The 27,977-nt window shown below is 39.4% G+C and overlaps 1 protein-coding gene across 4 annotated transcripts in view; it reads right to left on the reverse strand.

Moving 5' to 3' along the window:
- Window positions 1-11,057: 11,057 nt before the first annotated feature.
- The window catches only part of LOC148036899 (uncharacterized), a 63,501-nt gene continuing 46,581 nt past the window's right edge, over window positions 11,058-27,977 (reverse strand). For 2 of the 4 annotated variants that reach the window (XM_087675819.1, XM_087675820.1), the window contains exons 7-8: window positions 15,285-15,470; window positions 11,058-15,173 (exon numbers count right to left, since the gene is read on the reverse strand). In XM_087675819.1, coding sequence (XP_087531945.1) covers window positions 13,452-15,173; window positions 15,285-15,470 — 1,908 coding nt within the window. In that variant the 3' untranslated portion in view covers window positions 11,058-13,451. The remainder of the gene's footprint in view (window positions 15,174-15,284; window positions 15,471-27,977) is intronic. The other 2 variants (XR_015690526.1, XR_015690527.1) reach the window with 2 other exon arrangements.

Raw genomic sequence — 27,977 nt, forward strand, 5'->3', positions numbered from 1 at the left:
CCTTGGCTAGGGTTGGCGGCCAGTAGGAGTATCTTGGCACGCCCTCCTTTAATTCAACCTGATTCATTATTCAAATTTATGTTGTGATCTTGGGTCATACATTCCTTTCATAGACATTGAATCTAGATTTATAAGCACAAACAACAATGAAAGCAAGTGCTCAAGACATCTGCTAAGATGGAGTCCTCATCTTAAACGCTCAGCGTTGCCCTTCTTGTGTCTTTCTTGCCTTGGCGTTATTTTCCATGATCTTTGTAGGGATAGAGAATACCCTCCTTCCAATCTCTCTTCTATGTAGTAGGGGTAGGCAATTACGCTATAGTTTCGGATGACAACTTCCCTGGGTTACTATCCTTTGGTTCTTATCATAAGATCTTGGTCTAGGATTTTATTTGGTTAGTTGGTAACCATTTTCCCATCTTAGAATTTTGTGGCGGTTCTAAGTTCACCCTAGGGTTTCTTCCCCTCAAGATAGTAGGAACTTGTGTTTACTTCTCTTACAACTCAAGCATAAACTAAGTCTATTTACCATCCCGAAATAGTTGCGAGCATCGGATGTAACTTGGTGAATAGTCATTCTTTCTGTGCGTCTGATATTCAAACATTCTTGTGTCAACTTCAACATGTATCATCTTTTGAAAATGACATACTCAAGAGTGTTTTGGGTCCATCGCTGTTGGCTATTGGGGTAGGGACCAAGGAGCATGTTGACTCTAATTACAAATATGGATGTAAGGAAACTTAACTTCTTTACAATCAAAACCCTAGTTGAGTTGAGCTCAATCTTAGCCTCACTCATCATGTAAGGTTTCATTTATGAGAGTGGTCCTTGCAATTAAGCTTGGCCCTTGACATGCGCATCTTAAATTCACGTTTTTAGATGCATTTCCTATTATGTGGTGCAATCAAGGCTATTCATGATGCCATGCAAATCTAGATGCAGTTCCTTCCTGGGTTGTCGATGCGATGCGAGATCCGTATGCATAAAAATCTTATCTAGTGCATTTATACAACTCAAAAGGCATGACCTAATTATTCAAATGTGAGTATACATACATTCACTGTAAATGTGAGTTAATTTACTATGATGGTCTATGGGATGCAATTGACCTATACGGAATATTTATGTACCCTAGCAATCTATGATTCATTTATGAAAGATCGAACCTAATACTTGACTCAATTTCCACAGTAACATATAGATGCTTAATATATTATCGACAACTCATGGTTATTAAACCCTTTTCGGCTACCTTTCAAAATATGCAAGTTACTCGATGCGAGGTATGACTTTCTCCTAATGATGCCCATGCTTACATAATCGATTTCAATTTCTAGACATCGTAGCAGTACCCTATTTTGGAGTGTCGAGTTAGCATTCATGCCTGATAACCCATTCGTGTTGATGGTGGAGTCTTTGCCCGATCCTTCTCCTGTAGTCATGGCTTCTCCAGTTACTTGGGAGAATTTACGTTTTGGGCCATTTCGGAGTTGGAAAGCGACCTTCACTTCTCTTGATAGACTCCTTGGTACCGGAATCCTCTATGCTTTATCTTGAATTCCGCAATCTCTTATCCACTTTAAAGGCAATCGATGGAGTGGTTACGGGACTCGTGATGGGAAGAGAGGGTACCCGATCCTTTGCCCATTTGTCACTCAACGGCATTGACAAGGGGTAACATTTAAGACATAATTTTATTTTTAATATTAATTCGTTAATTTGGATAGAAAAAGGGGAGGGAGGAATCTGACGGTTGCGAAAAAATGAAGTAGGGGGACAGTCTTCACAACGGTGATGGAGGCGGTCTATTACAGTCCTCCATATCAAGGCCATAGAGGTATTATTTCCACTTTAAGAACATTGGTTGAAGATTTTTTCTAGCCACAAATAGAATTTGATATTTCTAACTTTGTTTCTGAGTGTTTAATTTATGAAAGAGTCAAGTGACACCATGGTAAGCAATATGGTTTGTTAATGCCTTTATCAATTCCTAAACGTCCATGGGAACATAGTTCAATGGATTTTATAACTGGTTTACCTAACACACAAGCTATTCATGAGGACTATAGTAGATCGATTTAGCAAACAAGCATATTTTCTACCATGCAAGAAAACATTAATTACATCTCATGCTGCACAATTGTTTTTTAAGACTGTTTTCACTAACCATGGTTTGCCAAAAGTTATTATTTCTTATCTGATTTTAGATTCAGTAACAATTTTTAAACTACTTTGTTTGCTAATTTAGGTACTAATATTGATTTCTCATCTACATTCCATCCTGAAACCAATGGGCAAACAAAAGCTACTAACATTACAATTCTAGATCTCTTGCATGCATACACAATTTCAAAACCACAAACATGGGATATACACTTGCATCTACTTCAATTTGCATACAATAATACAACCCACATAGCTACTCAAAAAGTACCTTTTGATATCATTTATGAATATAGATTTCCTACACCTGTTATATCATTGTCAAACAAAGTTAAAGCTGCTGATGATATTGTCAATACACATGCCACTATTTTTGTTGAAGTTAAAGATATGATTGCGAAAGCCCAACATTCATACACTAAACAAGCTAATAAGAAAAGAAAAGCCATGAGTTTCAATATTGATGCTTATGTTTGGTTACGCATTGAAAAGAGAAGGTTACAAAGTGTTAAGAAACAACCAGTTGTTAACTTAGCACCTAGATTTTATAGATCTTTCAAAATAATTCACAAGATCAATGACAATGCATTTAAATTAGAACTACCCCAACACTAGAAAATCCATAATACTTTTTATATCAGTTTGTTACGACCTTTCAGAGGTTAATTACCTGTCCACCCTGTCTATGAGAACCCTCCTTTGTCAGAAGAAGAAACTGAAATACTTGAACATGAAACTATTCTAAACACTAACTTTATGGCCACTAGAACTAGCCGTAGATATTCTAGATATTTTAACAATCATCCTATTTTTGAAGAAGCCCAAAGGATGCATGCCCACGGCTTAAGTGCTTACCCCTCACTGCTCGCTCCACATTGAGCTAATAGCAATTGAGAATAATTGCTATCCCACCCCGGGGGTATGATGCCAAGAGGCATATTCCATAGTGGATTCTATGAGGTTTTTCGGTGGATTTCGTAAAACTATATATATTTTTCAGGGCTCGTACACAAGGTGGATTCCTTGTGCAAGAAGTTGAAGAGGACACATGTTCTTTTCGGGCGTCAGATTAATTTAATGTGCACGTGGGTGATTCCACAGCGGGTGATTCCACAAAATACATATTTAAATTAATGGTTGTTTATGAGTTTAGAGTGCACTCGTATTAAATTAAGGTTAGGACAGAGTTCCATCCTATTTAATTATTTTGTACTTGAAGCAATACTGCTAGGTATTTACTTTTGTGGATTTTATCTTATTATTTTCTAACAATTGTGAATGCTTCAGTTCATGTGTAGAGCACACATTGGTGGCGTTTGGAAGCACTGAGCGATGACATGTATTCCGATTACCTAGAATAATTATTATTTTGATGGACGTGTGTATTATCATTAAAGGCGTGGCACTAATATTTATTTAGACGCGCTTATTTATCAAAGAGCTTGACAAATATTTATTATTTTGTATGTGCATAGGCGCTTGGTTTAAATATTTCATTATTTGACATTGTATTTGGGCACAACTCAATTTTTGGACGCCCAAACGCTTTACTCTTTATTTGGGCAAAAGTAAACACAAAAGCCAAAAGCATGTTGATTGTAAAGTGGGCTATTTTTTAGCTTGGAGATTAATAAATTTATAAATACATGCCTTGTGAAGCAGTCACACAAGGCATGGGGGGAGATTGTGCCCAATTTGTATTTTGGTCTCTCGTGCAAACTCTTTTCTTGCTTTAATGAAGCATTTGTAGAGTTCTTTATTCTTGGGGACCTTCCAAAGTCCACTACCTGTGCATACAGCATCCGATTTGCGCGCCATTTATCAACCTAACAGTGATGTTGTGTAAGTATCCCGCTTCAAAAAATCTCTTAATGAAAAGGTCATTTAGGCTATTGAAGTTATTACGCTCAACGTTGTCTAGGCTAGTAAACCAAGTTCGTCCCTTATCTCATAGGCAGAGTCCAAAAGCTTGTGCACGCTGAGTGGGATCCATGAGGCTATTTGCCTCACACACCTACTCAAACTGCTCAATGAAGCTATAAGGATCGTTACCTACTTGATACTTCTCAAGTTGCTTTGCAACTATAGGTATCTTTGTTTGGCTTTTAGCATTTAGAGCGATTCCCAATCTAGCTTGCAACAAAGTTGGTAGGGTTGCTCTATTTTGCTCTGCAACAGTGTTATCTAACAATTGCTTCGTGAGAAGTTCACTCAATGTAAGATCTATTTCTAATGCTCTCTCCCTATCAGCATTTCCTTCTGCTCTATTTCTGCCTGTGATAGCTAGGACTCATTGGACCTCATTGAGCTCTATCCCATGGCATAGCCTCTGAGTACGTTGCTCTTGGTTGTAGCTAGCTATAGTTCCAAGGAAACTCTTCCTAGCCTCCTCTCCTCCTCGAGATCAACTATGATTTCATCTATAGATCTCTCATGGTGTGCTATTTTCATTTGACCATCGTATCATGATATGAGTTGTTGTATGATGACTGGAAAATCTCCTAGATCAAGGTCTTGGTTGCATGTGTCTGTGCTAGCAACTGCTATGTTTGCGGTCTCTTGAACCACTAAGGTGTCAATGAGGATGATTAGGTCGGCTAAGGATGTGTCTCTAATTATGGTTCATTCCTTTCTTTACTCGATTATCAAGTGATTTGAGGCTATTTTCTCAATGTTGGTTTTCTTGGTTTGTTTCCATGGTCCCAAGGTTTCTACAAGTCCTACTGGTGGGTTCATTAACTTAATTTTCCTTTAGTGTATTCCTTGTTAATTAAATCACTTCTCAAGTTTACACTTAGACACTACTTGGATGGTGCAATGCAAGGTGAGCTGTGCACAATCAGTCTTTCAACTTTTCTCATGCACCTAAGTGCCTACAATGCAATGTGCAACCTTCAATGAAATCATTCACACACACACACCTTGCCAATCCATTTCATATGGCTGCAGCTCTTTTACGCAAGTTGCAATCACATCGAGTAGTCAATTTTGATCCTCTATGAAGTCTTGATGGTGGGTGGTCCGCCCAAGTAGTCAAATAGTATCTCTATTGGGAAGTAAATTACAAAAGTGATCGTATGATTTGGTCAACTCTTGGGCTGGTCACAATAAATTCCGGTGTTGGTAAGCTCTATGGTCACACTTGTAGGTCTAGGATCCAGTTAGGGTCACCTGGTAATTAGCTTACAGCCTTTTGTATGTTTGGGAGGTCTAGATGGTCCCTAAAAATGTGTTCTAGTTTAGGTTGTCTACAAATTCGGACGTCCTAGTTGTAGGTTTTTGTATGTCCGATCTTAGACTATTCGAGTGGTTGATTTGGACTATCCAAGTGGCAGGGTCTTGACTCTCGGACAAGGGTGTCCGCCCAAGTCAGAGAGGGTGCATCCGAGTGGGAAATTCGGGCACCCGAGTGAGTTATCCGAGGGGAGTTTTTGGTGTCCGAGTAGGTCAACTTGGTCATCTAGTGGAACCATCCAAGTCCAAGGCATGAGTTGTTTGAGAGGACAAAACTGATTTAGGCATCCAAGGGGCCGATTAGGGCTCAGCCATTTGAGGCCCCGTTAAGACCTGGGACACCATCCAAGCGGCCAAAAAATACACCAAACAACAAAAAACAATGACGAATGACTCAATAAATCCCAAGTATGCCCACCAATGATCTTGTCTTTATTCTTCAATCAGTAAGGAAGGTTCTTAGTATACCCCAAATCACCAAGAGTGATAATATGGATTGTTTATATTGTTGCTCTATTGACCTACTATTGTCCTGACCTGCTACTCCCTCTCAATCTCTCACATGCTAACAAAATCTCTTTTCTTTTCTTTCCATGCTTCATGGTTGTCACAGAAACTTATCTTTTCTTTCTTTTTCCTTATTTCCTCAACCTTAATGCATCCTACTAATGAAAAACACCATATCATTTATCCTAAAATATCCAACAAAGAAGATCGAATCCTTCCAACTCCCTTGCTTTCTACCTACACCAAGTGTCGTTTAGGAGATGACCTTCTTCATCGCTCGATTTGGAGCATGCAAGCACTAAAGCTTTACTTTGTTGGTCCCTGCAACAACAGAACCAAAATATCATCACTATCACTAGCAACCAACCCTACGAAGCGCTTATCAAGTCAAGTGTTTCAAGTGAGTGGCAATGGCTACCTTTCACATAGCTCTGAACACTCTCACACAAGGATGTAGTGAGCTTACCATTGAATCTAATCATTGTAGTCCTCATATTTTAATCCTTCGATGGCTCCACAATTCAAGGTGCTAGCTCAAGGAAGCTCCACCTCCATGCTCCAACCTCCAACCTCCCCATAGACGCACGTATGGAAAAAGAGAATAGAAGAAGGAGAATATGAGAAGATGAGAAGAAAATATTATCCATGGTCTATCACTCTCACACACTCACACTCTTCCTCTCTCACACTCCCTCTCTCATGCACAATAGAAAGCAAGAACAAGAACAAGAAGAGAGCTAGTTTACACACACCAAGAATGAGCTTATCCATTAACCTTTGGCTTTTATATATGCCCTTCTCCCCTTGAGTGGCTAATCCATTTCCATGACTAGTCATCCGTTCTTGGTCCTCTCTTCCACTCTTTTCCTATTCTCATGGCTCCTTTACATGTATATTTCATTTACAACTTGCACAAGATGGAGCCTAGCACTCATTCACAAATGACTGAAATGTGTTTTATCTCTTATGTGTCCTATTCTTGATTTTAAAAATTTTTCCATGCTTTTTTTGTGCTTCTTGGTCTTCTTTTTCCATCAAACTATCTTATTGTGCTCCTTCTTAAGCCTTCTTTGCACCTTGTGTTATTCTGAGGGTAAACATAGTTGTAAAAGAAAGTAGAGTTTGGTCGTATGTTCACCTTAGATGTTGAAATTCTTGCTATGAATACTACTTTATGTATATTAAAGGCAAAGAAGTGATTACAAACATTGAAATATAGCACAAACATATTGGACATGCAAATATACAAAGATCGAAATTAACGCAATTCAAAGGATTAGTTACAAGATTGTCTGCTTTTAGAATTGTAGAATTTCATAAAGTGTATGAAGCATATCAATTTAGTAAACATACAAGACAAACCTTTTTCGCATGATAGAGATGTGAGTAAGAATATACTTGATCTTGTGTATTCAAATGTTTGGGAGCCTACACAACATATATTTTCTAGTGAAAACGAATATTTTATCACATTTATTGATGATTGTTCAAGGAAGCTGTGGGCATATTTCATGAAGAAAAAGAGTGATATTTGAGCATTTCAAAACTTTCAAGGTTGTTGAAATAGAAACAGGCTTGAAAGTCAAGTATTTGAGGTTAGATGGAGGGGTAGAGTGCCTCTCTGATGAGTTTAGTGACTTCTTAAGGTCTCACAAAATAAAGAGATAGTTTACTTGTAGATATACCCTACAACAAAATGGAGTTGCAAAAAGGAAAAATAAACATATAACAAAAGTTGCATGAGCATTGATAGCTGAAAAGAATAAGCCAAAATATTTTTGGTCTGAAGTTGTCATATTGTTGTTTATATTATGAACAAAACTCCCACAATTACAGTTCTCATGGCATGACCCCCAAAGAATACAGCAAAAAGCCCAATGTGTCACACATGAAAGTGTTTAAATTTAGTTTATTTTAATTAAAAACATTCATGAAGTTTAACTGACTCATTAATTTTATTTCACATGTTGATGGCACCATTTAAAAAAGTAACCTTGTCAAATTGAGCAATGAAAGAAAAAATATAACAAATGTATACTAAGAAGAATGAATTATAAAAGACAACAAATTTCAAAAATATAATAAATGAGCAGTGGAATCCATAATACAACATACTATATACCATATGAACCACACATGTGATAACCAATAGTATCTCTATCTCTGAGACGATATATGACCAAATATGTAAGTGTAAAGGAGTGGAGAATATATGGACTACAAGAAGAGAACTGAGACAAATGGACCGACCATAAATGAGTTGTCCACCTATCCATACAAGTACCCAAATAACAACCCAAAAAATGTGTTTAACATGCATAAAATGTACACCACTAATAGCATCTTAGATCATGGGTAACCAGCACAATAAAATGGACAATGAATGTCCTTAGGAACCATCACCATGTCATATACCATAGCATTGATTTGCTAGAAATTCTAACATACAGTACGTGCAATATTGACAAATGATGCTTGAAGAATATACTCAAAGTACCTTAATGCAACATTGAAAATATTCCAAGACTCCCAACTCTAGGTCGTGACTCCTAGTCTAGAAGACACCTATGGAAGAAGCACCAAGTCAATATCAATCATCACTCAAACCCTAATCACAAAAAGTGAAAATAGTGGATCTCAATGTCTACCAAAAAAAGCCCTACAAACACACATCATGACCATGGATCCCCCTCCTCTAGACATGCTATCAAAGTGTCCCCCATTGTGGAAACAAACTAGGAGCAAACACCCCTCATTATTAAATCATCCCATCGTGGACCTAAAAGTCAAACTAGCTCTAGGATTTGAATAAATAGACTATGTCCATACATGTAGAAGGCCTCCCTCAAGGTCAAAAGCACCATGTAGATGTATGGTAGACATCAACGTGGCTTACATCTACCCTCTTATCATCCCTCTCCAACTTAAAGAACACATGAGAAGCACCACTACACATTATAGGATAGAGTCATCCTTGCTCCAAGCTAAAGCATGCATCATAGAAGAGTAGATGTCATTGTAGAAGAGATTAGATAATGTCAAAATTCACACTTTAGGCCCGCCACACATTGGTCCAACCTAGTCATATCATAAGAAAGTCATCTTCCCTTCCTAACATAGAACCCCCATCTGAGTTAATATGAGGGGTCAAGCCTCAATGTAGCAACCATCCATGCAAACCAAACAAAGTTAGCCATGACAAAAAGAAGCTAATGACCATCTCCTCATCAACCACTACTATTGATCAATCAGCATGAACACTTGAGACATGCATGACACCATCACATCTATATATAGCATTGAGATGTGGCCACCAAGGCCACCAAAATACAACCACATTATGATTCTCTTTGCAATGATCATTATTATCAATTGATCAACATGATCACCATTGGCTAAGGATGACTCCATATCATTTGTGTAATATAATGATGTGGTAACCAAGGCCACCAAAAAGTAAATAGCAATAAGACTTGATGATGCATACCTAAAATCGCCATCTTCTAGATAAGCATCTAAATGCATCAAAGATGCAAAGTGAATCCGCACAGCCCAAAGCATGGAAGCAACTCAAGGTACTTGTGATCAACCAACCTGGACAATCAAAAGCTTTGAAAATTCACAACACAATTCATAACCATAAAGCATACAAGTCATGGGAACAAACAATGCAAAGAATGTGGTTTGTAAGCATGACAACAAACACATGAACCCTCTCTTCAACTAACATAGAATCAAATCTACCACTTGCCATAAAAGCGCAAGGCTAATGGACTAGAGCACAAGTAGGCAAGTGCATAAAGAGGCAAAACAAAAGCGTTTGCTCCTAAAATAAAGCTAAATAAGTTGGAAGCATTGGGTTGGCCAAATTAAAACATAGGATATGCAACATTCATAAGGTGATATGCATGTCCCTCAACTTTGTGATAACATGTCACCTAATAAAAGGAAAGGTTATCCAACTCAAACGAAGACATGCAACAACAAAACATACTAATTAGCAACCATTAGAGCAACAACATGTGTAGCAAATTTGTCACAAGAACACCACTATGAAGTACCAAAACCAACAATGCTAACCTTCTAATACAATGCAAAAACAAGTAATAGAATTAGAAAAACAAGATTGCTAAACGATAAGAAGAATGGATATTGAAACATAAACACAAGAACTCAAACTACGAGCGGGAAATGGAATCCATAACACACGAAATGAGATATAGTGTACAAACCACACGAGTGATGGCACCTGGTAAATAGCAATACCTCCTACATCCCTCTCTCCAAGTGGATGTGATCTAATGCAATAAAAGTGAAAGAGTAGAGTGTATATCAATTGTAGGACAAGACATAAGAAAAATGGACCAAACCTAAATGACTTGCCTAGCTACCCATACAAGTGCCAAATAGCAACATATATAAATATGCCTATCAACCATGAAATGGACTTCTTCAAGAATGGAATACCTACCCTTGGTGATATCTCTATTCCAGTTAGTTTTCCTAGCTTCCTACTCCAAATCTAGTATATCAAATGCCTTGTTTAGGATTTGAGAGGGAGTATTAGCAAATTATCATCTCCTATTGTGAGCTTTATCATTGAGTAGGGGATATTATGGAGGTCTAACATTTCCAACATATTATAGTCCATTTGGCCATTCTAATTTGTCGTAGCTAATCATGTTTTACTGGACGTTCATCCACCCCGAACATTCTAGCCTGCACTCAAGGTTTCCTATGTGTAGACCCTAGTCCTTCCCTCTTACCTTCTACCTAATCAGTTGAAATAACCATCACACAATGGGTGTATAGCCATCTCAATAGACCCAAGAAACACATGAAATTTTGTAAAATGAAATACAAACAAAAAACCTTGGATACAAATACTATCAGGAGTATAGAATGGAAGAAGGAAAAATAACATGAATGCAAAACCAAAGAACTCCATACATAACATAAGTGAGGTACAAGATACAATATGGTATCCCCACACAAGTACAAGATGCACATGAGCAAGGAAAAATGCTCAAGATTATACACTATCGCCAATATAAAAATATCAATGCCTTCTTTACTAACTCTCCAATTGTTTGTAAAGACTTCTTAATGGACAAGTTTATACTAATAAGATGCCAAATGAACCAAAAGAAAATTTACCCTCTACCAACTCCAAGCCTTTATTTATGAGTGATATTCTCATCTCCATAACATGGTAATAGGTAATAAATACAACCCATTGGCATGAGGGGTTACAATTATAATGGAAGGGCTATGAAAGAATTGGGGTAGTCAACTAAGCCTTGGGGGAAAGAATCATTAATTAATTGCACTTGTGCTCTCTCTATGCTCATATTGGAGAATTGTTATAGGCCTCTCAACAATATTTGGATTGCAATACTTAGATGATTGCCGCTAGCACTCATAGATATTGCACTGTGTTTGAGTGTTGTAATTCATCTTGGATGAGATCATTTCATATGTATACAAGGTTTGGGTTACCTTTTATAATTAATTTTCAAAACATTCACTGTTTTGTAAGGGATAGTTACTATCGCGTCTGATGAATGATGAGAAGACTAGAAGAGGGTAATAGGTGTCAACGGCGAGGTCAACATATGAACTTTGTGCATCATTGGATAGACAAGATGCGCTATTTGGCATTTGTGCAACTCCTCATTCTGTCGAGGCCATTCTTTATCTGCACCTTGTAATTGTCATCCAAATGCCATCAGTACTCTGTAATCATCATCAAAATGCCATTCAAAGTAAGAGATATGCGCCATGACTCTAATCTTTTTAGGTCATAAATCTGGGACGAAGAACTCCACAAGTTGCTTCCATCATCTGCCGAGGACTCCCACCAGCTCCAAAATTCTTGTTCAACCAATGCATTATAAAATGCTGATGCACGATATGGAAAATTTGATTCAGATAAGCAAACAATACGATGATTAGATTTGTGGTTTTTGCAAGCCTCTTGAAAGCTTTAAGAGAAACAAAAAACATCAATTTGCAAAGAAATGTAACTATTAAACTCACCGGTATCTTTTATGTGATAATACTACAATGAATTTTTTCTTGTTTACTATTGATCACCCGAATAAAAAATAGACAAAACAAAGAATCAATGCCCAGACTATGCCTAGGCCAAGCCAAAGGTAATTTCAAATTTCTACTCTTCTCAAGCACTTTCCATCACCATTATAGCAGTCAAATTGTCCATGCTTGCATGTGTCCATGAGTGCATTGGAGCTCTTATGTAATACGAATAACTTGGCAAAACCAGCTAACCAGCTATGCCCTTCATAGACAGGGTGTACAAAGATTGCAACAATAGAAATGACTGACCACCACTAGGTCGGTATTCCAAATGGATGTAATATCTTCTCAAATCATGCATAACTGTTCAAATAACATTTAAGTCTAGGTTACCAAGTTCCTTGCTATTCCTGTAGACAGTTTATTTGAGACTAATAGAGGTGATCCTTGAACAATACCTGCAGTAAATCCTCCAAATTGACATTTGATTGAGTGTTCAAAGCTATCGATTCGCTTTGAAGCAAAGTAGAGATTGTTGCTTATCATAACTTGTTCAGATATCAATGTTTCGCCTTCCATATCACATCTCTCATTAGATGCAACTGCCTACAGTCATGCCCTTACTGCATGCTCTTTTCTCTTTGACCAAATTCCAGGAAAAGGGAGGATGAGCATTTTGAGATTGACGAAGCATTTACCTGACTCTGTTCTCAAATCGAGGGAATGCACAGCTCAAGGCAGTGTGCTGGTCAATGAAGTGAATAAGAAAATACTTTCTAAGGGCAGCTCCTCATCAATTGTGACACAATAATTAAGATAAACATTTGCCCAAGAAATTCACCTGTATACTTCCACAAAGTCCTTCAGCAAAAAGGTGATCTGGTAGCATGAGAAGCCTACCAATCTGTGTCAAAACTATACCACTAGCAGACGATTAAAGAATCTGTGAACGAGTTGCAGAAAACTGCTTATGCAATGATTAGAAGTTCACATACCACAAATCAAATATTGAATGATACCTGGATGGAAATCTTGCAACTATATCATCTTCATCAAAGAGTTTGCTTTTCAAAACACTCACACCAATCCCATCTCGCATCCACAAACCCTGTGGAAGTGTGCCAATGACATGAGCATTTCACCACTGTCTGCAATAAGCTTCTGTATTTACTGTTCTGGATTTAGGTTGATCAGAACAGTAAATCAGGCTGCCCTTTCCAAGCTGCACATCTATTGAGTCCTATCAATAAAGAAATTTAAGCCCTCTTGGCAAGACAGTAACACAACATTATCCATTCACACCACAAAACTGTAATAACTCCATGGTTGAGGCACTACATCCCTGCACAAGCCAAAAACTCAAAACGACAAACAATTAATAAAATGGTGAAAGTAAAGAACCATGACATAACTTGATGGATTACAAGGATGCCATTATTACTTTCTTATATTCAAAATGTAAAGGCCGTTACAAGATTGACTACCTAAGCTATTCTCTGAATGTGTATTAATCTGTTACAAATGAGGATTCAACAACAGACTGCAGGTCTTCCTCAGAAGCAACCCAGTCATTTGATTCACAATAGCTGGCCAAACTTCTCCAAATAGTGTCAACCCTAGCTACAGAAAGACTTGAATTCTTGGAGGCCTTCACAGAATCCAAATTTCCAAACACATGCATGAGCCGCTTGGCTCTTGACAGCAGCACGCATGCTCGATTTCTATCCACAGCAAATGATGAGCCTCGATCACCCACAACCAGTGAGATCAAAACAGCATCAGCTTCTTGTCCTTGAAATGAATCCACATTATAAACTGGAACGATCTGTAAGTCATTTTCTTTCAGTAACCTACTGATCAAAGTTCGCTGCCCTTCATACAGTGTCAAGACTATCAGCTTTCCTAATGTTAACACCACTCCTGCCTCATCTGCTTTTCTTTTGTACTCTTTGCAGTACTTCATGATAGCCTCAGCTTCAGCCTCATTGCATAGAGACTTCTTAGTTCCTGCAGCATATTTAGCAAAGCCCGAAACATGAATCCACATCAGAGGCTTTGGAATTGGTTTCAAATGTAAATGGTCAGGCCTTGTGAGGGTTTCCAATTTCCCCTGATAAAACTCATCGGATACAAACTTGGAAATACAGTGGGGCATGCGATACTGTTGGTGCAAAAACTTGATATCACATTTCCCTGCAACCAAGTCAAAAACACTTTGAAGTGGCTTTCCATATGGAGGAAGCTGTGATGGGTCTCCAAGTACACTGAGCATCTGTAGGTGTGGCAAGCAGACTAAATTTGATATGAGGTGTCCTTCTGCAGCTTGTGAACATTCATCAATTATCATAAATGTAACCTTTGTTCCCATCAAGCTTGTATAGAAAGATTGGCTTCCAATCACAGCAAGTGTACAAAGAATGACTTTAGGTACTGTCACTTTATTTCTGAAAGCCCAAGTTTTCATTCCAGAGGCAGTCTGAGATCCTGACACTACAATGGCATCCTTCACTTGTGTATATTGTTCTTCGTGCCAATCAACATAGTAATCCTCACTAATCAATAACAAGACCCCTGAAATTCCTTCCTTCAGCATTGATTCAGCCATGTGACGTACAGCTACATTTTGATGTGCAACACATAAAAGTACCTCTCCAGTGTCTCCCAAGTGCTCCCATGCCTTTGCAACACCTTTTATTAATGATGTCTTTCCAGTGCCAGGTGGCCCTATCACTGCTGCCATTGGATTTGTCAGCATATGCTGCCATGCAACCAGCTGACTTGAATTGAGACCCATCTTACAGATGTCAAGCTCAGGTATGTCTAGCTCATATACCTTGGGCCTAACTCCAACAGATTCAATTGAGCATCCTAGAGCCACAAGAATATGAGGTGGACAGGCTGGTGGACTACATAACAAAAAATACAAGACATCCTCTAGTTTTCGCCTCTGCACATCATCATTGTCACTATTATCCACAAGAACCTTACTAATCATATCAACATCTATGTCAATTTCCTGTGGCTTACGACTGTCAGGAGATGATTCTGATCTGTCAGGATCTAGGACAACCTTATTTCCTCTCCGCACCATTGTCAAATACTTTTCAGGCTCTCGTCCATTTTTAAATTGGAGCTCTACTGTAGAATTCAATCCCAGCACTCGAGATCGAAAGTGTGTCTGCTGAAGTTTCAGAAATCCCTTGTGGACCTCAATCTTGGCACCTGTCACCTGCCCATAAGAGCATAGTGGAAAAGATTCTGCTAATTACAATGCAAATGATGTCGAAGCCAGCATCTAAACACTGTCTCTGATTTATGTTACTGAAATTAAAAAATTTACCTCTACAGTTGTATCTCTGTCCTTCCGTGAAACCTCACCCGGGCTGAAAAGAGACCTCCCAAAGTAGTTCAATAGCTCAAAAGGCATGTTCTTTAAGGAGAAATATGGAGCTTCTCCCTTCCAAACCTCACTTTGGCGTATCCATACTAATCGGGATGACCAAGCCTCTAGGACAGCAAGCTTGACCTGCGAATCAGATATTTCCAGCTTTATTTAAAATCCCTTAGATCTGGGTTTCAGATACTATGCATGATTAGCAGCCCTGAGACAAATTTTCAAGACATTCTGGAGAAAACGTAGTTGCACTGCCTGCCTCAAAAATTCAGATGCAATTTTATTCCTGAACAGATGCCTAGAGAGCTGCTACAGTTCAAAAATTTGGCAAATCAGATCTTTTTTTCATGTTGCTTGGTAAAAACTAGCAATTTCAGTACACTATTAAACCAGTGCATTATAAATATTGACCCACAGTCTAAAGTTAGGCTAGGATTCCGCAGCGCGCACACTCTCACACATGCTCACAGTGAACGAGTGAACAGCAAGAGAGAAGGGAGTCCTGGAAGGTCACATCCACTGTAAGAGAATGATAATGAAAGTACAATCCCTAAGGTACTAAATACCACACCCACTGACCGCTGTTCACACAAGGAAAAACCCTTCTCCAGCTAGAAGGTAAAAAGTGCCCATTGATAAGGGAGTGTTCACACCAGAACGATGAAGGAACACGATAAGTGTGACAAACCCCCCTCCAGTGAATGATGTGTACATATACAAGGAATAGGCAGATCAATCCCCAAATGGTATCAAGCCTAGAGCCTTGCGAAAGGCTTCAGACTTCTCTCTAGAGAGAACTCTTGTAAACACATCTACCAAGTTGTCTTGTATAGGGAAATAAACCAAGTCAATCTCCCCTACATGGAGCCTCTTTCTGAGATAATGATGATGCGCATCAATGTGCTTAGCGCGAACATGAAATACAAGATTCCTTCCAACTACCATGGCACTGTCAATATAGATAGCAACGGGTGACTGTTGTCCCACACTAAGATTGACCAAAAGGCGTTTAGGCCATACACATTCCAATGTACCTATAAATGCTGCCTTGTATTGAGCCTCACAACTAAGCTATGGCCACTATAAGCCTACTTCTTGCTCAGCCACCACGAAATACATGAATCACCAAGCATGAAGCAATTAGCACTGGTGGACACCCACGTGTCAAAACAACTGCCCCAATCACTATCTATGAATGCATGCAAGCAAACAAAAGCTTTAGGATAAAAAAAAGGCCCAATGTCCGAGTGCCTTTAAGATAGCAAAAGACATACTTGATTGCTTGCCAATGTGTAGTTATTAGTACCAGGGCTATACATAAAGCGTGCCAACTAAGAGACCCCAATCTAAATATACAGCCGTGTATTACACAAAATACAATAGATAGCCAACAACCTGCTGATAAAGAGAAGCATCAAATGAATCTCCTACATCCTCAATGTTGATCGCGAGATGACAGCAATTAGCTCAACTCAGCTTGAGTGTGTGCAGACAATAGAGAGAGAGAGTGTGTGTAGTCACTGCTCAACACATAAAGCCCACATCAAGATGGTGACATGCTTCCACCATTGAGGGATGCATTTCTTGTAGAAAATGGCTTTGGCAACAAAGATCTCCAAGTCCTCAATAGTAGAAGAGATTCTACAATCTTCCTTTCCTTTTCTTCCTCTTCAATAGAGCCACTTCCTCCATTTTTAGTCTTTGTTGGTGCTTGTTGATGGAAATTTTTGGGAGTTTTACACCAAAAACATGGAGCTCTCGAGAGAACACCAAGGAAACAAAGATCTTACTGCAAGAAAATCTATCTTGTATTCATCAGCAAGCTTGTTTCTATTCTTTATATAACCATAACAGAAAAAATGACACCAAGCACAACAAATATAATGCCACTGCAATGACACTCTAACTGTCAGTAAACAAAGAAGTAGGCTTCGTGTCAGATACATCAAGATCAGCCAACAAACATCTCAACTACACATATTCAACTATAGTAGTGAAAGTTGCCTTGTATTCAACTTCACAAGACGATGTGGCAACAATGGATTATTTCTTGCCAAGCCAAGAACTGCAAGAAGAGCCAAGAAAGAAACAATTTCCACTTGTAGAGTAACGAGAATAAAAATCTCCAACCGAATCGGAATCATTGTAAGCATGTAATTGCAGCGGTCCCCCCTTGGCATAAAGCAATCCGAGAGTCCTAGTGCTCTACAAGCAACCGAAAACACGCTTCACAACTTGCCAATGTGACACGCATGCACTGTGCATATATCTGCTCAAAGACTAAAACTGCAAATTGAATATCTGGCCTTGTGCTGCATAAATAAATGAGACATTTAATTGCTGAAACATATGTATGAATGTCAAACAAGTCGTCGTCGTCATGTAAAGACAGCTTAAGCCTAGTCTCCATCGATGTACTACTGGCTTGCAATCCTGGAAGTCAAATCTCTGAAGGAGTTTACCAATATATCTAGACCGTGACAATCCAATGCCTCTAGTATCATGAATAAACTGAATGCCCAAATAGTAATGCAAAGGCCCCAAATCTATCCTTTCAAAAGTTTGCTGCAAATTTTTCTTAAATGCTGAAATCTAACCAACATGTGTCCCTGTGAGCAAAAGATTGTCCACATAAAGACAAATGACTAGCAAGGATCCCCCATCTTTGCACACATAAAGAGTAGACTCTGATGGGCTATTAATGAACCTTTGGCTAAGTAAGAATGCATCAATTTTCGCATACCAAGCTTGTGGAGCTTGCTTCAAACCATACAAACACTTTTTCAGCTTGCATACCAAGTGTTCGGATCCTTCAAGTACAAAACCCATACAATGACTTTTTTAGATTGCATACCAAGTGTTCGGATCCTTCCATTGCAAAACTCATGAGCTGCCGAACATACACTTCTTCTTGAAGTTCCCCATGTAAAAATGCAGTTTCAATGTCAAGCTGGTACACAATACAACCATAATGGGCAGCCAATCCAACCATACACCTGATAGTAGTCATGCGGGATGTAGGAGCAAATGTCTCCTCCTAATCAATGCCTATCTTTTGCACATAGCCTTTTGCAACAAGTATAGCCTTGTAGTTATTAATGGATCCATCAGCTTTTCGTTTCAACTTATAGACCCATTTAGTACCAATGGCTTTCTTTCCAACAGGCAATGTAGCTAAATCCCATATTTGATTCTTCATGATAGAATCATATTTAGCTTGCATTGTTGTCATCCAATGCACACTCTGTTGAGAATCCTCAAAAGAATCAAGCTCATCATCAAATGTGTTTGCTACCATAACAAACTCCATAGCATAAGCATGATCATGCAAACGTGTTTGTCTTCAAGTATGACTAGCAAGAGGAGCATTCAAATGACTATCTTGTAGAGTCTCCAAGTACCATCTAGGTGTTTGTCTAGCCTCCTAATTATGTACATGCTCTTGATGAACCTCAAGTTCAGCATCTTGTGAATATTCACATCAATCATAGGCTGAGTTTCTGCATTATTTAATGGAGCAGTTGGCCGAACATTTGGTTCATTTAATGAAACTCCAATTGCATCACCAAAAGAAATAGGCAACAGCCCTTCAAACACATCGTTTTCAGCCTGATATGTATCATTACCAACAAGAAATCATTCTAATTTTTCATCAAAAGTCACATCTCTACTGTCGAAAACTTTCTTGGAAATAGATTGGTACAATCTGTGTCCTTTGCTTTCACTACTGTACCCCACAAATATGCACTTGACAACCTTATTGTCTAGCCTTTTTCTCAATACTGTTGGAGCTCAGCTAGATGCCGCAGTTCGAGGAGTGAGAATGATGGCTAGTGAGAGTGAGTCAAAGAGAGAGAGCCAAGTACGATTAGATTTCAATGTACCGACAATGTGTTGGTACACAAAGCATAGAATGTATTTATACTTAGGGCACGTAAGGGTGCATTCACATGTACAGCTAAATAATGTGTGTGTACTATACACAGAGGTTAAATCGGGCCTTTATCCCAACAACCTCCCACTTAAAGGTCCGAAGTAAACCTCTAACCAATTCCCATTAGTCGAACGCTCATGCTGAGCTTTGCTTAGACTTTTAGTGAGAACATCTACAGGGTTGTCTTGTGTTTTGATCTTGGTCGATGTGATTTGACCATCTTCAAAAATCTGCCTAATGAAGCGATATTGCACATCTATAAGCTTTGTGCGTGAATGATGCGTGGCATTCTTAGCCAAATACACAGCACTCTCGCTATCACATCCCAAAACTGCAGTACCCATAGACATGTTGAGATCCTCTGCAAGCCTACTCAACCATATAGCTTCCTTAGAAGCTTTCAGTAGCTGATATGTATTCAGCTTTAGTGGTACTCATTGCAATGATGTTCTGCAACCTGGAACACCAAGAAAGAGCTCCACTAGCAATTGTAAAGACATACTCGCTAGTGGACCTACGAGTGTCCAAGTCACCGGTCATGTCTACAGCATCCCTGCAAACTAAGTACACCCTGCCCATAGCAAAGACACTTTCTTTGTGTATCCTTGAGGTATCGAAGAATACACTTGACAACCTCCCAATGTGTTTTGCTAGGATTTGACATAAACCTACTAACAACTCCCACTGCATGAGCAATATTTGGACGAGTAGCAACCATAGCATACATAAGAAAGCCACAAGCTGATGCATAAGGGACTCTCTATAGCATTTGCTTCCACGTTATCTTTTGGGCTGTTGGCTTTGCTAAGCTTAAGATAAGGTGATAAGGTACCCAAAAAGGCTTAGCTTCAGCCATGTTAAATCTATACAGTACCTTTTCAATGTACTTTTCTTGAGATAAAAACAACAATATCTGCATTCTATCTCTATGAATCCTCATGCCCAAAATATGCTCTGCATTCCCCAAATCTTTCATGGAGAAGGCTGATTTTAGCTGATTTTTAAGAGCATCCAGGCTAGTCTTTCTTTTTCCAACTAGCAACATATCATCCACATACAAAAAAAGTATGATAGGGCTGCCATCTGTATCCTTTTTCATGTACAAGCAATGATCTGCATGGCTGCGTGTAACATAGTACACGGGAGTTTCACAAACGGGGAAAACAAAAACGGAAAAAACCAGAGTTTTGGAGTTTCGGCTAAATTTTGGAAACGGGGAAACGATGTTTCGAATTGTACACTTTAAAACATACAGTAATATGTGGATATGTAAATATATCAATGCCTATAGCAACATCTATTCAAATTTCATACAAAACTTTAAGTCTTCATGTCATATGATTAAAATCATAATTCATTACACATTTCACGAGTCACAACTCACGAGTAAAGATTAAGGAGTCAAGTCTGAGGACTCAATGGTTGAAACTTAAGACAGTTTAACACAATTAAGACTCAATTTTCAAAATATAAGGTAATAAAATTTTTAAAAAAAGTATGACTCATGAATAATCTATGATCTAAACTTTAAAGAGCAGTGAAGACTGACATTAAGAACAATGGAACAAGAATCAAGATACATAATAAGTGGGATCAAGATACAATGATAGTAACTATGTCATGTGAATAATCTATCAACTGTCAAAACTCCAAAGTCCAGTGAGGCTATAAGTATCAACATCGATGAACAACCGACAACTCTAGTTTGGACTCTGCACTGCTAAACTGACTCCTGTATATCACGAGTCATCCGGACTCTAAGGATCAGTGCACCATCTCCTCATCCGACTCCGAGGTCCCTGATCAAGAAGTTGATGAAGCAGCCTCAGTCTCATCCTCAGACTCTGGCTCTGGCTCTGCATGTGATACACAACTACGTGTGGCTCTCACTCTAACCCTCCTTTGTGCACGAGTCTCATGCACCGATGCCGATAGCTCCTCATAGAGCATTGAGTAGATATCTCACTCCTTCTATGGTATCTACGGAATGTCACGCACCTTCTCTATATCAATCTTATCAATATTCACCTGTAAAGGTGAATGAGACAAAGATATATCATATGAGAGGAGATTCAATATGTTCAATACTCAAACTTCATATATATCACAATTTACAATCCAACTTCCAAGCAAATTAGCAATGTCAAGTGTCAAGGACTCAAGGTTAAAAAGTTAATTATACATAATACTAATCATTACCAATTTACATGTGAAGGCTCAAGGGAAAGAGCGGTCCTCTCAAGAAGCTGGAGATTGCAATGGCAAAACACTAAACTCCAAGTGGGCAATTGTAAGCTTGTTTCTCTTTTTTTTGTGAAAGAGGGCCCATATGCTCTAGATCCTCTCAGCATGCCTTGAACTACAATCTTGTGAGAGAACTCGAATGGCAATGCGTTTCTATTCAAATTTAAGAGATTGAGGTTAAGTAATTGGCAATTGCTAATATGCATGCCGCAAAATCAACATTTGAGTGGGCAATAGATTACAGAACTTGTTACCTAAGTTGCATAATGCATTAGATAATTAAGATTCAAAATATAAAAGTCACCAGTTACATACCAAAGTAGAAGCACAATTGCCGTATTTCTCCCACCAAGAGACAGGTTGAAGCTGTCTCTCTCGAAGCCTAGCTGTGGGTCGGCCAAAATGAAGAAAATGATTGCAGAATGCCAGCAAATCATCCTCTACTCTTCTCATAATATCTATATCATCACCTGTGAAACGCCTCATGTACTCCATGAAGCCCTCCTCTAACTCCTCGCTAGTGTACTGCTCCTCGCTACGCCAAAGCGGATGCAAGATATGTGCGACAGTATAGATTGGTTTATGGAACCAATCCCATCGTGCATTCCACATTGCACGAATCTCATCAACCCTATAGATAAAATATGTTAAAAACTTAGATGTTAGAATAATAATCAATCATCAAGTAGTCGTTAATACCAAATAATTACATGTGTAAAAGTTAAACAAAAACTTACTTGTCTTGAGGCAAAAAGCTATTGCAAAGCAAGGCCTCGCCAATTTTATCCATATACTTATATAGGAGCCCAAAGTACTCCCCTCCATATCAGTGATACGCAATACAGTGTAAATAGGAGTGAGCCTTTTCACCAATGCCTCTGTCTCAACCCACCAAGCCTCATTTAGAATATTGCGCCTAAAAGCAAGAGCCTTTGAAGACTCTCTCTCACTCCATGTGAGTCATTCTTGGGCATACAATGGTCCGTATCAAATTTTGACCGACCTTTATCAACCTCTCCAATACAATAAACATATAAGCAAATCAAGTGGTGGAGGGCTTCAATAGCTCAAGCATGCTATTGGCTCGAAACATGCTTGTGACGGATGGCCTCTTTTTCATAAATCTTACCATGCTTGTTGCTGTCTTGAAAATGTCATCCACCCTAGATATTTACCTAACATCTTCAATAAGCAAGTCAAGGCAATGGGATGCAATTGAAGTCCATACTATGCTAGGAAACTCCTCCTCAAGCATACGTCCTATAGACACACAATTGCTTTCATTATCTGTCACCATATGCACCACATTTTAGACTCCTATGTCCATGATGACCTGTCGCATGTACTCCCAAATGAAAGCTCCTATGATGGTAAGATCTGAGACAAAGGCATCGATGGCCTTAATGAACATGGTGCCTTTACATGAAGACACCAAAACATTGTAAACATTCCTTCGGCACATATCTGACCATCCATCGCATAATATTGTGCATCCATATTTCACCCATGTCTCCTTCAAGGGCTCCAATTAAGCCTCTATGGATGCTTTCTCCTTTCGAAGCTCCCGTGTGCGTAATGCATCTGCGAATGGACCTTTCCACTCACACCCTATGCGGCTTACTGCCCTGATTGTCTTCTTCCATTCATGTATAGTGGCCACATTGAAAGGGATAGCACATCAAATAAATAAGCGTGTGAGTTCCCTAGTTGCCTCTACAATTGCATGCCTCTGAAGTCCTACATGGACACTTGCAACATGCAAGGAGCCCTTTTGTCCACCACCACTAAAAGATAGCAACGGGGTTTTTTTTGCACTTGGACCCGATATGAATATAAATGCACTTCTTTTTTATGGGCCACTGTCACCTCCAATTTAGCTAGCACTACTAGGCTCACTAGCCTCTCTTTGACCCACTTGTGCTTCATTAGCCCCATGTGGTGTTGATTCATCCTCTTCTAGCTCAATACCCATACGCTTTCGGCGCCAAAGATAGAGACTTGCTATTACTTCTGCTAGCACATTTGCGCAAGGTCCGATGTCTTTGTTGGGAACGCAAGCTAAGTCGTCTTTCACGCGCGTTACACTTTCTGATTTCTCCAATCCATAATAGTTGCACCGCCACTTCTTTGATCCACCGGAGCCCTTGTATCCCTTGATTGGAGTAACGTGCCTCCAATATGGGTCCGGCGCCATGATATGATTAGCCTTTAGGACCTAGATAATGGATTGAAGGAGAAGAAAAAGAAGAAAAAGAAGAAGAAAAAAAAAGAATTTAAAAAAAAAAAGAACAAGGAGAAGAAGGAAAAAAAAGGAAGAATAAAGAAGAAGAAAAAGAAGAACAAGAATAAGAAAGAAGAAGAAAAAGGAGGAGAAGAAGAGCTTAGAGAAAGAGGAAGAAGAAAGCAAAGAGGAAGAGGAACAGAAAGAGCAGACGGGAGCTAGTTGTTGCAGGTCCGAGGAGGAGGAGGGCTGAGGCGATTAGCGAGACTCGAGAGCTACGCAAGCGACACAAAGTGGAGAAGGAGAATCACGAGTGAAATTTGGCGCTGGATAACCACGTGAAATGGGGCCGGGCCGCAGGATCTCGAAAAAGCATGCTCTTGTTTCCGTTTCCGTCCCGATCCGAAATCGCCGGTCCGTTTCAGACCTGCCGAAACGGCGTTTCGGGATACGTAGGCGTGTAAGCTTATGAGATACCATAAAAGTGTCAAACTTTTTGTACCACTACCATAGTGTGCTTGCTTTAGCCCATACAAGCTGCCTTTTAGTTTACACACCATTTACTCTTTTCTAGGAACTACAGAGCTCTCCAGCTATTTCATGTAGATTTCCTCATCAATGTCACCCTACAAGAAAGTTGTTTTTACACCCATTTGGTACAGCTCTAAGTCCAATATAGCAGTGAAAGCAAAAAGCATACATAGAGTAGTCAACTTCACAACAGGTGAGACGACCTCTCGGAAGTCAATCCCTTCCTTTTATGCATACCCTTTGAGAACTAGTCTTGCGTTGTACTTGGGATTCCCATCAACTGTTTTTACTTTGTACACCCATGTAGAGACCGGTTAGGCATGGATTTCGAGACAAACTATTCTACAAGCTGTGTGTGTGTGAGAGAGAGAGAGAGAGAGCAAAGTAAAGAGTGTGAGCATGTTTGTAGATACAATGACGAGTCTGAATCTTTAGCTTTTTAGATAGATATATATATGTAAGTACAAGTGCTAAAGGTATCTTCACACCCGAGCACATTTAAAAGGCACATGCCTTTATTCCCAATAACTTCCCACGTAAAGGCAATGTACCTTAACAGGAGAAAAGAATCAGCTAAGTCTAGGTATGTACAAAGCTGAAATACATATATCTATCCAACTCCCATCATCAGTCGGCAATGAGCGAACCGCTCTGCTCAAAAACCCTTCATGAGAAGCTCTACCGGGTTATCATCTGTATGCACTTTGACAAGCTCAATGCTCTTGTTGTCAAGTACATCTCTAATGAAGTGGTACTTCACCTGTATGTGCTTTGTCTTTGCATGAAAAACAAGATTCCGTGCTAGCATGATAGCACTCTTAACCATCACAATAGAGAACAGGTAACTTTATGATGCCAAGCTCTCCCACCAGACGTAAAAGCCTTAAAGCCTCCTTACATGCCTCAATGGCAGCCACATACTCTACCTCTGTAGTAAACAATGTAACACACTTTTGTAGCCTGGAGATCCAAGAGACTGCTTCTCCTATGAAAGTAAACATATTCCCAGAAGTGGACTTCCTACAATCCGCATGACCAGCATAGTCTACATCCGTTAAGTCAACCACAGATCCCTTCTACTTTCCAAAGCAAATGCACAACTCCTTTGTGCCTTTGACGTATCTCATAATACCTTTCACTGCATCCCAATACTTTTTGCCAAGGGTTGCCATGTATCTGCTAACCACTCCCACTGCAAAGGCAATGTCAAGACCTGTAGCAACCATAGCATACATCAAATCGCCAACAGCTAAAGCGTATGGTATCTTGGCCATTTCAGCCTTCTCATCCTTAGATGTAAGGCTGTCCTCTCCGCTAAGTTTCACATATGAAGGCAATGGAATCCCAATTGTTTTCCCCCCCTCCATATTGAAACGCTGCAAAATTTTGGAGATATACTCTTGCTGAGATGGATAGAGTAAGCCTTTCAATCTATCTCTGTGTATTCCCATGCCAAGAATGTGATTTGCATCACCAAGATCCTTCATATCAAAGCTGCCATGAAGACTTTGCTTCAATGAATCCAAGGCATGAGTATCCCTGCCAGCAATCAGCATGTCATCAACATACAAAACCAAGATAATCAAGATGCCATCTACTGCCTTCTTGGTGTATAAGCAGTGATCCACTTGACTTCTATGAAAGCCTTGGAACTGCATGAATGTATCAAACTTATGATACCATTCTCTTGGTGCTTGTTTCAACCCATACAAACTCGATTTGAGTTCACATACCATTTTTTATTTTCCTTGTTCAACAAACCCTTCAGGATGCTGCATATATATGTCTTCATGCAGATCACCATGTAAAAACGCAATCTTTACATCCATCTGTATGAGCTCCATATCCTCAACTGCAACCAAGCCCAAAATGGTTCTCAATGTAGTCATCTTGACTACAGGAGAGAAAATCTCATCAAAGTCAATTCCATGCTCCTGCTTGTACCCCTTTGCAACCAATCTTGCTTTGTACTTTGGTGAGGAACCAAGTGACCTTCATCTTGTAAACCCATTTGCATGGAAGGGTTTTCTGCCCTTAAGGCAACTGCACCAAGTCCCAAGTGCCATTTTTTTCAAGAGATTCCATCTCTGACAACACGGCTTTATACCATTTCTTGCTGTCCTATCTATCCATTGCTTCCTTGAAGCAAGTCAGTTCACCATAGTCTATCAACATGAAATAATCAGCCACATTAATTGCACCACAAACAAACCTGTCAGGTTGTCTAGTAGCCCTAGACGATCTCCTAACCCAATGGTCATTGTTTGATGGATGTTCCTGCAAATTTCCATTCTCAGCATGTTATGCTGGCATTGCAACCTGCAAATCAGCATTAATAGCTTGTTGTCTTGGCTATTCCTATACATGTAATGGCTCATTTTCATGGGCAATAGCTTGGTGATCATTTCTAGCATCATTTCCTGCATTCACAAGTTCATTTACAGCAGGTATTTGCTGTTGTACAGCGGGCATAGTTTCCTGTCAAAAATGTATTTCTTCCTAGAATACAACCCTACGGACCTCCTCGGCCTTTTCGAGTTATTTATCCTAGAAAAATGCATTTACAGGACTTTGGCCCAAGCTTATTGCGTTTTTCTTTATGAATGTGCACAAAAGCCTCACAGCCAAACACTTTCAGATGAGCATATGAAGGTGCCTTGCCCGACCACAGTTCTTGGGGACCAATTAATTAAGTAAACGGCTGTCATAACAGCCTTTGCCCAAAAACCATGGGGTAATGCAACGTGAGACAACATCGTACGGACCTTATCCTGTATGGTCCGATTCATACGCTCTACAACTCCATTTTGGGGCAGAGGGGCTGTGAGCTCCCTCTTTATCCCTTTGCTGTCACAAAATGCCTGAAAGGCCTTAGACACGTATTCCCCACCATTGTCAAAGCGAAGACACTTAATTGTCTTATCTATCTGATTTTCAGCCAATACCAAGAATTTTTTAAACTTATCAAGCACTTCATCCTTGCTATGAAAGGGGTAAACCCATACCTTTCTTGTAGCATCATTAACAAAGGTGACAAAATATTTCTTTCCCCCTAAAGATAATCCTCGCATTTGATATACATCCGAATGTACTAACTCTAGAGGAAAAGATTTCAAATAAATAGACTTTTTGTGAGATGTCTGTGCATGTTTGCCATAAATGCAATGATCACAATACTCAAAATCAGCATAACGAGGACAAGGCAAGTAACCTTAACGAGAAAGCACTTTCATTCCTGTTTGACTCATGTGTCCCAACTGGCCATGCCACAAAGAAACACTTGGTTGCTCGATCATGGCAACAACATAGTCACGCACACTAGATACATGAAGTGGATACAAAGTATCACTCTTGCAACGTCTGGCAATAACCCTAGATCCCTTACAAATCTTCAATATTCCATCACCAAAGATGGTATGAAAACCATCATCATCTAGCTGCCTTGTGCTAATCAAGCTCTTCCTGAGCTGAGGTACATGCCGTACATGCTGAAGTGTAAAGACAGAGCCATGCTGAAACGTAACTGCACACTGCCAATACCTGCAATCTCACATGCATAGTTGTCCCCAAGATGGACAACACCATATCGAACCCCTATCTAGGCGGAAAACCACTCACAATGAGGTGTAACATGAAAGGAAGCACCTGAATCAAGAATCCACGTATACATGTCATCATCTGTATCCGCAAGCAAAGCATGTGCACCAAA

This window comes from Lygodium microphyllum, chromosome 4, assembly GCF_053477565.2.
Source record: "Lygodium microphyllum isolate KBCC chromosome 4, Lygodium_microphyllum_v1.1.10, whole genome shotgun sequence".
Classification (NCBI taxonomy): domain Eukaryota; kingdom Viridiplantae; phylum Streptophyta; class Polypodiopsida; order Schizaeales; family Lygodiaceae; genus Lygodium; species Lygodium microphyllum.